Genomic DNA, 12,001 nt, shown 5'->3' with positions numbered 1-12,001 from the left:
TTGGGGGGATGGTTAAACAGGAATAATAAGGTCAGGGTCAGGGGTTGGAGACCTCTGGGAGCCACTTGACCTCACTCTCTGCTTTGATGACAGAGGAAATTTGTTTTCCTGGTTAGCTGTCAGGCAGTGTTTGGTTGCAGAGCGATGGTTTGTGAATATCCTCACTAGTGGAAAGAAACAAGACAAGATAGCTATGCATTCCCTTGAAAGAAGTACAGGATCAGGGTCAGGGCAGGTCTAGATAAAACATCTGGCTTTGTCACAGTGACTGTGTCAATTTTGAATCTGTTCATCAACTAGAAAAATGGAATAATGTATTCACCCATCAAGTGATGGTAAGGACTTAAAAAAGTGCCTTGCCCAATACCTGTTACCTAATAAGTGCTCATAACTATTGGTTTCCTTTTATTCCTTCCTTCCATCTATTTTTACATTTAAACAGTCCTTAGACATGGGAATTTAATAAATATTTATTATTGGATGAATGAAAGAAATAAGGGGTAGGTCAGTTTTGGAAAATTGAAAATGTGTTTTAATAGAAGTAGAGAAATATTGATTTCATGCTCCCATGCCAAATCCATTCTTGCTTCAGTAACTCATATATGTTGTTCTTCTCTTGGATGTGTGTGTGTGTGTGTGTGTTTGGCTGCACCATGGGCATCTGGAACTTTCCCAACCAGGTACTGAACCTGTGCCCCCTGCAGTGGAAATGCAGAGTCTTAACCCCAGGACTATCAGGGATGTCCATGTGTTCATTGTTGAGAAAACTGCGTTAGAGCTCTGCTTAGGTGTCACTTATTCCAAGAAACTTTTTCTTAACTACCAGTCCTCATGAGTTAACCATTTCCTTCTCTGTATCATTTCTGCAGTGTATACATTGTAAATATGTCCCCAGCACACATGGCTGTCATCTCTGGGACGGCGGTGACCAGTGGCTTACACACGTCAGGAACCCCCACCCCGTGCCTAGGGCTGACACATACCAGGAGCTCAATAAATATTTAACCCTGATGAACTTACAGGATGTTACTGGAATTGTTTTCTAATTTGTAACTTCCATCTCTCTCTCTCTCTATATATATATATTCTCTCTCTCTCTTTTCACACACACATACACACATGAGATGGGGAGAGAGGATAAGAGCGCTGACCAAAATGTCTGGCTTCGGCACTTGTGAACTGTACAGATTTATTCGAGTTATATCATCTCTTTGTTCCCTTATCTGTAAAATGGGAACAATAATGTATCTGTGTCTAGAGTTTTGGAGGTAAATGAATTAATACTTGGGAAATTTGTAGAACCAAGCCTGGCCCATAGCAAACATTCGGTAAGTGTTAGCTACCCTCATATATAAGAAACATATTTAAAAAACTCTGGCTTTAGAGTATGAAACCTTGAGTTGGAGACCTGGTTCTACCACTTACTGGCTATGTGCCTTAGGCTACATTCAAAACTTGAATCTATTTCCTCAGTGGCAAAAATGGAAATAACGCTGGCACGGATCTCATGGGGTTCAGAGAAGGAGATGAGGAGAAATCAGTTATATGTCCTCAGTGAATATTGTTGCTGTTACTATTCTGTGGGGCTTTAAGCTTATCAAAGCAGTTATAAACAAATGAGTTTCTTATGTCCCTCATCATCACTCCATGAGCGAGGGCTGATGGCTTTCTGACCGTTTTACAGGTGATGTGACTGATGCAGGCACTGAATGACTTGCCCAGGGTGCTCAGTTACTCCACAGAGCCAGGAGCAGGATTTGCATTTCCTGTCCCCTCGATCCATGTTCTTTCCATTGACCAGGCGAGTCATTCCCATGGAAAGTGGCTCCCGAGACTTGACTTAGAAATGCAGAGGCAAGAGGACAGTTAAGGTGTGACAAGAGGCACAGTGTGTGACTCTTTCCCGGGGTGAACCAGGGGCTGCTGTGTTTTTGAGGGTAGTGTTAAAACAGACCATCCTCATCCGCACACGGCCATCATGGAAGAAGACAAATTAGGAAGGTCTCCTTCATTCAGGCTGTGGACTCCAGTCTAGGAGTCTTCAGTCTAGGGCTTTCCTGACTCTTGGATGAGCCAGCAGAGGGGCTGATGAAAGAATGGGGCGCAGGGTTGGGGGTTCAGAGGGAAGCTTTGGGTAGTTGCTCTGTAGGTTTGAAGGAAGGGGAATGGTCTCCCACATTGTTGGTGATGAAGAATTGAGGGTCTAACTTTTATTATAATGGGCCCTGCAGGTTCAAAAGAAATATATGTGAGACAGCTGACTTGCTTCATCAGGTCACTGAGCTAAAAGAATCGTAATTTCACCTTTGTTCCTTTCACTGACAACTGTTTCACATTCCATGTGCTGGTTGCCTAATACATGTTGAGTTAATTACGAGGCCCATGAGAGGGTGAGGTACTCCCCTGCCCCACTAGTACCTGATAGAAGCCTGAAGGCCGAAGCCAGACACTAAGGAGTTAGGAAGCACGGGGGTTCCTACTGCCCGTTCACCTATGGACACCCCATTGCTGCAGGCTGCCTTGTGTCTTCCTTCTTTGTTTTGTTCAAACTCATCTTCTTCCTCTGGAAGTGAAAGTGTGGATGTCTGCCAAAGTTCAGCTTTTGAACTGCTTGTTAAAATATCAGGAATGGACTGTTGCCTCAGGAACAGACTATTGCTGCAGGGCAGGGATCTGAGAGCCCAAGAAGCTGTTGAAAAGGTGGTAAGTCAGCTTCCAGGTAACTCTGAGCGTCAGCTGGAAAAGGGACTGACTTCTAGGCACCATCAGCCAAGAAGATCACCAGCACTGGGGTGGAAGAAGATGGCAAGTGTAAATACCTGGCTCCATAACTGGCACAGAGCAGGTCACTGCTAAAGCATGGTGGTGGGCGCTGCTGCTGAGGCCTGGTCTCTAGGGCCTTCCCCTCTTGTTTCCACGTGCGAGTTGAGGATGTTGGCTCTGGTGGCTCCTTTGTTTGGGGTAATGGGGAAGATGGTGGCCCTCTGTTCTTAGCATTGATGTCTTCTGCAAATTCCTCCCACTCTGCAGATCGCAAAGTGTACATCTGTGTGCTGAAGGCATTGCGTTAGTGTAAGAGCTTTGAGGTAAAGGCCACAGATAGGTTGTAGGTGGGCCTGTGAACCCCTTAAAGCCGTGACCAGAATTGTTCATGCATATGTTCTGAGAAGCAAGCTCGACTCCCAATTTGTGGACTACTGACCATTGCAAGTCTCTAATGCCTCCAAAAGCTTCAGTGTTCTGCAGCATCAGAACTCAGTGTTCCCCAAGTTTGGTAAACACACATCCTGGGGTTCACAAATTGCCTGTAGGTGGTGAATGGGTACATGTTTGTTTCATTAATGGTTATGTGATTCTTTTAGTGTTAGAACAAAACATTAAAGCTGACATTTCATGAACATTCTTTGTTGGGAGGAGGCTATGTCTTGTTTTTAGAAAAGGTCACTTAAGTGTGAAATGAGTAACAGTATATAGGTAGGTCGATGCTAAATTTTGAGGAACAATGATTCATCCTGTCAGCTGGTGCAGATAGAGGGGCTGAGTCTCAAGGAAGCAGAGAAAAGGCTGTGAGGAAGTTGATGGTCAGCTCAGGACAGGAGCCTGCTGGTCCTTCTGTCTGTCCTGATACCATGATTCTCTGTGAGTTGGAGAAGTTTCTGTGGCTTTCTTGGGTCTCCTCCAAGAACCTGGTCCCCATCAGGCCAGGAATCCTGCCCAGGGAGTTTCCACCAGGACTTTTATTGCAGGAAAGATAAACATGGAGGAAAAAAAGGCATGTCTTCATCCACATGCTCCCTCAGTTTTGAGACGTACTTTTTCATATTTTAACGTTTCTGAAATTGAGCCGCATCTTGCAAAAGTGTTCGCTTAAGTGATAGTTGTTTCCTTGCCAAAAAGCTGTTATTAAGTGGGTAATAGCTTAGCATTGAAAGATGGTTCTTTCACTATTTTTCTCTCTTCCAAAACAAATTACACTTGAAAGTTGGGACTTCTAATAAATATACAAAGCGAAAGAAAATTTCTCTTTAAAAGGAAAATCCTCATCTCAAGCCATTTCCTAGTCACTAAATGTAAGTCAGGGGAGATGAGTCATGGTGACAGGAATGGAGACATGGAGCCCAGGCCCAGCTTGGAGTACCTCCCACTTCCTCCCTGAGCCTCAAATTTCTCTGTCTTTTGAATTAATTTAGTCTCTTTCCCAGAGGTGCACCGCAGAGAAACTTGTGGAAGTTACATGTCTGACTCCTCAATGGCAGGGGGCAGGAGGGGCAGGGGATGAACCAGCCTCTACAGTTTCAAGCAGACTTCACTTTGATGTCAAAGCTTCTTGATTCCTCCATATTCCATTTCTGTAGAAGAGCCCTCTGGTCTGTTTTTTTGGATGGTAAACTTATGGTGGGTCAGAAGCACTTGAATAGCCTTTACAGAGCAGCGTTTTTCATTGGCTGTTTTTGTTCTCGCTGTAGTGGAGATAGATGGAGTGTTACTTTGGGTTAGAAAACCCAGGAAAGGGGGCGGGGGCTGCTTTGGGAGACACATTTTCTCAGGGAGGTGCCCCAGCCCCTCAGCTTACTGCTGCATTTAGAAGCCAGATCATAAACAACAAGGACTCGGCCTTTAGAAGTCAAGGGAATAAATAAGCTGGAAAAGGGTGAAGGGAAAAAGCCAAGGAACGTGTAAGTAGAGGATTATATGGAGCCATTTAAAATGACAAAAAGCAAGAGTAACAAAGCGGCAGATGGAATGTGGCCCCACAGGGCCCTGCCAAGCTAACTCTGAGAAGCGAAGTGTTCTCTTGATGTCCCCTGAAGCATTCATGGGGTTTCCTGGCCAAATTCTCAGGCTGTTTCTATGGCACTTACAAAAAAGAATATAGCACTGTTGATGTGGTCCTTTCCCTTTCCCATTCTGCATCCTCTTCACAGCCTCGTGAAATAAATCTCTGGCTCAAGTGAAATCATGAAAAAGAAAATGGAAAAAAAAAAAAAGAAAAAGAAGTGCTGTAGGGGCAGGGGAGTGCTGACTGGTTCTGATTTGTCACAAAACAAGGAGAATTTCTCTAAGAGTAAACAGTGTTTATTTTTCGTTGAATTTTTTTTTCAATCAAATGGAATTGCTTAATTAAAAAAAACTTATCTCTTTTCTCTTTAAATACTACAGACAACCTCATTTTATCTCAGCAGACACCTAGAAACAAAACACTGGACCCACCAGAGAAAACGGGGCAATAAAAGCATCAGAAATTCAAGTCAACTATGGAAGAATTACTGTTAGCTGGCAGCTCTCGATTCTAAACAGAAGTGTCCCAGAACCTACTGGGTTTGACAAAAGTTTCTTAGAACTGGGGATGTGGGAAGGTTGGACTCCATGGACTTCTATTCCAATTGTCTCCTGCAGAGGGAAATTAAAGTCGATGCATCAAATGAACACCCAAAGAAACATTTAAAAACGTGTTTGACTAGTATTCAGTATGTGAGATTATTAAGTAATACCTTGTCCTCCTAGTTAACCTTGTCCTGGAATATATATAGGTTATTTGTAGCCGCCACCGCTATAATATTTTCTGAAGGATGCCAAGCTGTATGCAAGATCTTTTTGCTAAAGTCCAGACTGTCGACACTGATCTCATCTTTTCTCCGCTTGCCCCCCACGCACACTTTGCGTGGTTTTAGGATAGCTCGGGGTTTGCTGTTTTCCCTCGAGGCCTCAAGGGTAACATCGCGTTTGGTGTTTCGGTCAAACATCCTGAAGAAGTTGTTGTAGGAGCCTGTCATGATGACACTGCAAGGCAGAGAGGAAACAGGGAGTGACTGAGTGTCATAGACGTGGACTTTCTCCAGCTAAGAGACCAAAAACCGCAGCAGGCTTGGTAGTGTGACCATTGACTTTAGAAGCACTAAGACAAACAAGCTCTTGGGCTGGGTGAAGGGTTGATGATAGCCCTCCTTGTTATTTATCAATAAATTCCTTTAGGTTATTCTGTTCCATAAGTCAGTCTAGTGGTTTTAATGATCCCAGCCCACCTCCTTCACATCAGGATTCTGAGGCTGCAGTCAAGTCACGCGAGTAGGAACGCTGAAAATAGCCGTCCTTGTACCACGTTCATTTAGAGCATGGCGGTCTTAGGAGTGACCGTGCTGCCCGACTTGATAAGGTTTTCCCGCATCAGCACTGAGGGATGCTGACATCATGTCCTCCTCCTGCTATGAACTAGATCGAAATTCTGCCTTTTCTGAAAACTTATCTAAAAAGTGGATCTCATCATGGTCTTGGGAGGGAGTAAACAAAAATTAGAATTGTTAAAAGGGTGTAGGATGAGGAAATAAGCCTTTGTAGTGAACTTACAGATGATTTCCTATCCGTTCTCAGGAGTATCTCTCATTGATGAAGAGAGCAGGGGTTGCCAAGAGCCTCTCAGAAGCCATGGACCAACTCTACTTAATGGTGACAGTTTGGACAGGTGACAGGCCAAGGGAAACATAACGTCCCTCAAGCAGCACCCTCTTATAGCTGACCCTGGAGAGGTGGGCTTGGCCTTATTTGTGGGTGAGGCTCCGACTGGCTGGTTAGGATGGGAGAACACTGCATCTCGTCTTGGATTAGAGGAAGGTGAAGGAAAACTGATGAGACTGATTGATCCATGGCCAGGGGGCTGAGTTTTTGGGTATTTGTTAGTTGTCCCGGAAATTAATCAAGGGCTAGATTTTGTTACCCTGCCTGGGAAACTGATGCCATGAAATGTGTGGATCTATCATAGGGTGAGCAATTATTATCTCATCACGTGGGGGTGCTGAGTGCTTTACCCCTAGCCTCATTTCCTTTTCCATCATTCCATGTTAAGAGATTTGCACAGGAGGAAAAGTGAGTGCATGTATGGTGTCACACAGCCAGTAAGTAGCCAAGTTGGGCCTCTAGCCCACATCTGCCAGACTCTGGGGCACAAGCATTAAGCCATTTGGCCTTATTGCTTCCCACGCATTGACCTCTGCTTCCATTACCACCACCCGATTTGTTTTTAAACCTAGGAGAAAGTCTTTTTTGGGAAAAAGGTAATCTCAACCTTATCTGGACCAAAAATAACAATTTCTCGGTTATGGAAAGAAACTGTAATGTGGTGGAAAGAATGTTCATTTTAGGATTTAAATTCTTCCTCTTGTCTCTACTACTTACAGTGATCTGCCCAAGCTCCTAAACTAGTATCTGGCTGAGCCTCCGTTTCCTCAGCTGTAAAATGGGGACAGTGAAAGCAATCTTGATGGATTGTGGTCAGGATTAAAAAATCATGATGTGTGAAAGTACCTAGTAAGTATAGGTTTTGAATCTTGGTTAAGATAGAAGGGGAACTTGAACAAAAATAACCACAAATATTTTTAAAAATCTATTCATAATGAACAATGAATAAATTACCGATGGAAATGAAAATAAAATAACAGGGCAGGGATAGCTACTTTTCCCCTGAGGGCCTTTGTTCAACTAAGTAACAGTTGCTTTGCTCTGGGCCCTCTGCCCTCCACCAACTGGGTGGTGTGATCTGGGTCGTCTACCATGTGGTGACTCCCGCTAGGCCTGCTGAGTGGAAGGCTGGTTTTGGATCACTGGCCCAAAAAACCCAACAGGGGTCAGACAGGTAGAGCCTGTGCTCACTAGAAGCTTGCCTCTGAATGTTTTGCAGTGATAGAATTTCCCTGCTTTTCAGTATGACTGCTGCCTTCACTAAGGAACAGCCCCTGGTAGCCTGTGCTGGCTTCTCCTGGAAATCACAGCAGCATCTATTCGTCAAGCCAAAAGGAAACTGCTGGGAGGTAATGGGAAGTACTGTTGAAACCAAAGGCCTCGAACCTGGACTGGCAACTCGTTTCATTGATGATATTATACATGTTTCAATGCCATTCTCCCAAATCTTCCCACCGTCTCCCTCTCCCACAGAGTCCATAAGACTGTTCTATACATCAGTGTCTCTTTTGCTGTCTCATACTCAGGGTTATTGTTACCATCCCGATACTGGATGCTTGGGGCTAGTGCACTGGGACGACCCAGAGGGATGGTATGGGGAGGGAGGAGGGTTCAGGATGGGGAACACATGTATACCTGTGGCAGATTCATTTTGATATTTGGCAAATCTAATACAATTTTGTAAAGTTAAAAAAAAAAAACGAAACCAAAGGACTCTAATAGTCATAAATCTCTTTGAGGGCACAGAATAAATGAGGCTGATGAGAATTCAGTTCATGACCACCAGGCCTTAGGCCAGTCTCTACAGGCAGCCTTGAGGGATAATTTCCCATCCAGACAGCACACTTTACAGTCATTGGAATAGTTCATCCTTAAAATTTGCCAGGGGAGCTTCATTTTAGGTATATGGACCCAGCTCTGGGAGAGTCTTGCCTGTATAAGGTAGGATTTTTGTGAGGTTAAAGGGTCACCTGAGCCAGTTCTGAAAGAGGAGTCCAGGGTCTCAGCCATTGCCTGTTCCTTTCCAGACTCGACCTCGAGGTCACCCGCTGGGCCATATGGTGCAGCCCTGCCAGGCCTCAGGGCCGATTCTGATGGCTCTTTGGTTGCACCCCCTTAGGACACACGGCCCAGGGCCGGTGCAAGGAGAGGGCCCCCCGTGGAAGGTTCCCAGCCACCAGACCTTTCTTACCTGTCTGACCCATTCCATACACACTCAAATTTATCAAAAATGCAGTCATTTTCGTAGAGGGAGCACAGCTTGCTGCGGAGGTAGTCGTGAACCTGGAGGAGCAGGGAAAACACATTAAGAGGGTGTTAATTATTAATATTTTAAAAAATGATTCCTCTGTGAGAAGCTCCTTTTTGGATGGGAGCTGTTCATTCTTCCAGTGTAAATGTGGCTTGACTCAGATAGTTCTGGGTCTTAGCACAGGCATGGCCCTTCTCAGCCTTGGGACTTTAAGATGGTTTGGTGAGCTGTTTACATGGCACATGTGGATTAAACAAACTTACTTACATAGATAGTAGCATAGAACAGGGCCCAGTAAGCAGGGGATTCCCATTCTCTAAGCCTATTTATTATTTACTTTTGGTCAGTATCTTTTAAAAAACTTTTTATTTTTTGCCGTGCAGCGTGGCATGTGAGATCTTAGTTCCCCAACTAGGGATCGAACCCATGCTCCCTGCAGTGGAAGTGCAGAGTCTTCACCACTGGACCACCAGGGAAGTCTCTTAGCCCATTTAGACGACACCATTCATTCAGCCTTTTATTCAATAAATATTTGTTGAATGCCAGCTCTATGCTTGGGATAGAGCCATGAACAGAATACCCTTGGGGTGCTTTCCTCCCAGTATTGGGGAAGAGACTGTGTAGCTAAGTAAATACATAAGATATTTTTCTTTTTTTGATTTTTAAATTTTATTTGTTAACTGGAATATAATTGCTTTACAGCAATTATGTTGTGTTTCTGCTGTGCAACAAGTGTAAGATATTTTAGATGGTGATAAAATGAGAACAAAAAAAAGTGGAAAAAGGGTAGTGGGAGCTCTGGGGGATTATTTATATAGGGCGAGTAGTCAAGTTCACCTGAGAAGGCGACATTGCAGCAGGAACCTGGAGAAAATGAGTGCATCTCAGTGGTATCTGGGGAAAGGCTTTCCAAGCATAAATGAAAGTGTTAGTCCAAAAGACTGTTCTATACATCTGTGTCTCTTTTGCTGTCTCGCATACAGGGTTATTGTTACCATCTTTCTAAATTCCATATATATGCGTTAGTATACTGTATTGGTGTTTTTCTTTCTGGCTTACTTCACTCTGTATAATTGGCTCTGGTTTAAATTAAAAAAAAAAAGTGTTAGTCACCCAGTGTCCAATTCTTTGTGACCCCATGGACTGTAGCCAGGCTCCCCTGTCCCTGGAATTCTCCAGGCAGGAATACTGGAGTGGGTTGCCATGTCCTTCTCCAGGGGATCTTCCCAACCCAAGGATTGAACCCAGGTCTCCTGCATTGCAGGTGGTTTCTTTACCACTGAGCTACTAAGCATTGAGAACAGCTAATGTAATGGCCCAGAGGCAGGAGTCCTGGAGGCGGTGGGGTAGAGGGTAGCAAGAAGTAGAGTGGGGGGCCTCGGCATGTGCCAACCAGTTCCCGTAGGTCCCTTACTCTGAGTGATGTGAGCAGACGTCATGGACGGGGTGCTGCGCCTGCTGTGTTGTGACAGAGTGTAAGCCCCGCAGGGCCAGAGACAGGGAGGCCGGGTGTGACCTGCTTGACAGATGATGGTTTGGACCAAGGTGAGCAGTGGTGGGAGGTGGCCAGAGCCTTGACGAGTTTGGAAGGACAGTTGATAGGACTTGCGGATGGAGCCATTGCCACGTGTGGAGAGGAGAACTGGAGTCGGAGATGGCTCCTGAAGCGTGCTTTCGAGCAAGCGGAAGGGTGGAGTGGCCATGCTCACTTCGGGGCTGGATAATTTGGAGATGTCTGTGCAAGGGGAAAACACCCAGCAGACGCTGGTGTGCACAGTGCAGCCCTGGATTGTGTGGCAATCCTCTCCTGGTTCTATTTTTCAGTGAAATAAGAAGCAAGGTTATCAGCTGAGCGTGAAAAAGGCCAGGGGCGGGGAGGTGGTTGGCAACAGTGCTCGGCTCCTGGAAGGCACTGAGGGCTGCTTGAAGTTGTTGAATGTGAATTTTTAAAAACATTTTATTTATCTATGCCGACCTTTGTTGTGGCACTCGGGATCTTTAGTTGGGGCGTGCAAACTCTTAGTTGTGGCATGATCTAGCTCCCTGACTAGGGATTGAACCCCAGCCTCCTGCATTGGGAGTGCAAAATCATAGCTGCTGGACCAGTAGGGAAGTCCCCAGATGTGAATTTTATTTATTTATTTTTTATTTTAATTGGAGGCTAATTACTGTACAATATTGTGGTGGGTTTTGCCATACATTCGCATGAATCAGCCATGGGTGTTCTCCATCCTGAACCTCCCTCCCACCTCCCTCCCCATCCCATCCCTCAGGGTCATCTCTGTGCACCAGCCCTGAGCACCCTGTCTCATGCATCGAACCCGGACTGGTGATCTATTTCACATATGTTAATATACATGTTTCAATGCTATTCTCTTAAATCATCCCACCCTCACTTTCTCCCACAGAGTCCAAAAGTCTGTTCTTTACATCTGTGTCTCTTTTGCTATCTCACATACAGGGTCATCATTACCATCTTTCTAAATTCCACATATATGCATTAATATACTGTACTGGTGTTTTTCTTTCTGACTTACTTCCCTCTGTATAATAGGCTCCAGTTTCATCCACTCATTAGAACTGATTCAAATGTATTCTTTTTAATAGCTGAGTAATATTCCATTGTGTATATGTACCACAGCTTTCTTATCCATTCGTCTGCTGATGGGCATCTAGGTTGCTTCCATGTCCTGGCTATTATAAACAGTGCTGTGATGAACATTGGGGTACATGTGTCTCTTCCAATTCTGGTTTCCTCAGTGTGTATGCCCAGCAGTGGGATTGCTGGGTCGTATGGCAGTTCTATTTCCAGTTTTTTAAGGAATCTCCACACTGTTCTTCATAGTGGCTGTACTAGTTTGCATTCCCACCAACAGTGTAAGAGGGTTTTTCTCTTTGCACCCTCTCCAGCATTGTTTGTAGACATTTTGATAGCAGCCATTCTGACCGGTGTGAGATGGTACCTCATTGTGGGTTTGATTTGCATTTCTCTGATAATGAGTGATGTTGAGCATCTTTTCACGTGTTTGTTAGCCACCCAGATGTGAATTTCAAATGAGTCTGGTCAGCATGGTTGGGTGTTTCTCTCCAGCTGCATTCAGCAACTCAGGTGAAGATGGCAAGTAGGCAGATGACTGAGGCTTAGAGCATAGTAATCTGGGTGCCATTTTCAGTTCTTCCTGAGATCCGTTGTGGGGAGTGGTAATGACATTAGGCATACATAACATGCCAGCTTGTTATTATTAGCCGGGCTCTTTATCCATAAGATCTCATCTCATCTCTAATATCATCTTAGGT

At 44.7% G+C, this 12,001-nt stretch overlaps 1 protein-coding gene and 1 non-coding gene across 16 annotated transcripts in view; both read right to left on the bottom strand.

Moving 5' to 3' along the window:
* Positions 1–452: 452 nt before the first annotated feature.
* Positions 453–12,001, bottom strand: part of PPP2R2B (protein phosphatase 2 regulatory subunit Bbeta) — a 704,283-nt gene continuing 692,734 nt past the window's right edge. For 13 of the 15 annotated variants that reach the window (XM_044947515.2, XM_044947519.2, XM_044947516.1 and 10 more), the window contains 2 exons: positions 8,645–8,736; positions 5,061–5,781 (listed from right to left, as the gene is read on the bottom strand). In XM_044947515.2, coding sequence (XP_044803450.1) covers positions 5,502–5,781; positions 8,645–8,736 — 372 coding nt within the window. In that variant the 3' untranslated portion in view covers positions 5,061–5,501. Of the gene's footprint in view, positions 4,461–5,060; positions 5,782–8,644; positions 8,737–12,001 lie in introns of those variants that run through there. The other 2 variants (XM_044947514.2, XM_044947513.2) reach the window with 2 other exon arrangements.
* TRNAG-UCC lies at positions 9,108–9,180 on the bottom strand. The gene has a single exon. It is a non-coding gene; the product is annotated as a tRNA-Gly (tRNA).

Source organism: Bubalus bubalis, chromosome 9, assembly GCF_019923935.1.
Source record: "Bubalus bubalis isolate 160015118507 breed Murrah chromosome 9, NDDB_SH_1, whole genome shotgun sequence".
In the NCBI taxonomy this organism is placed as follows: Eukaryota; Metazoa; Chordata; class Mammalia; order Artiodactyla; family Bovidae; genus Bubalus; species Bubalus bubalis.
This window is presented reverse-complemented; position numbering and strand designations above follow the sequence as displayed.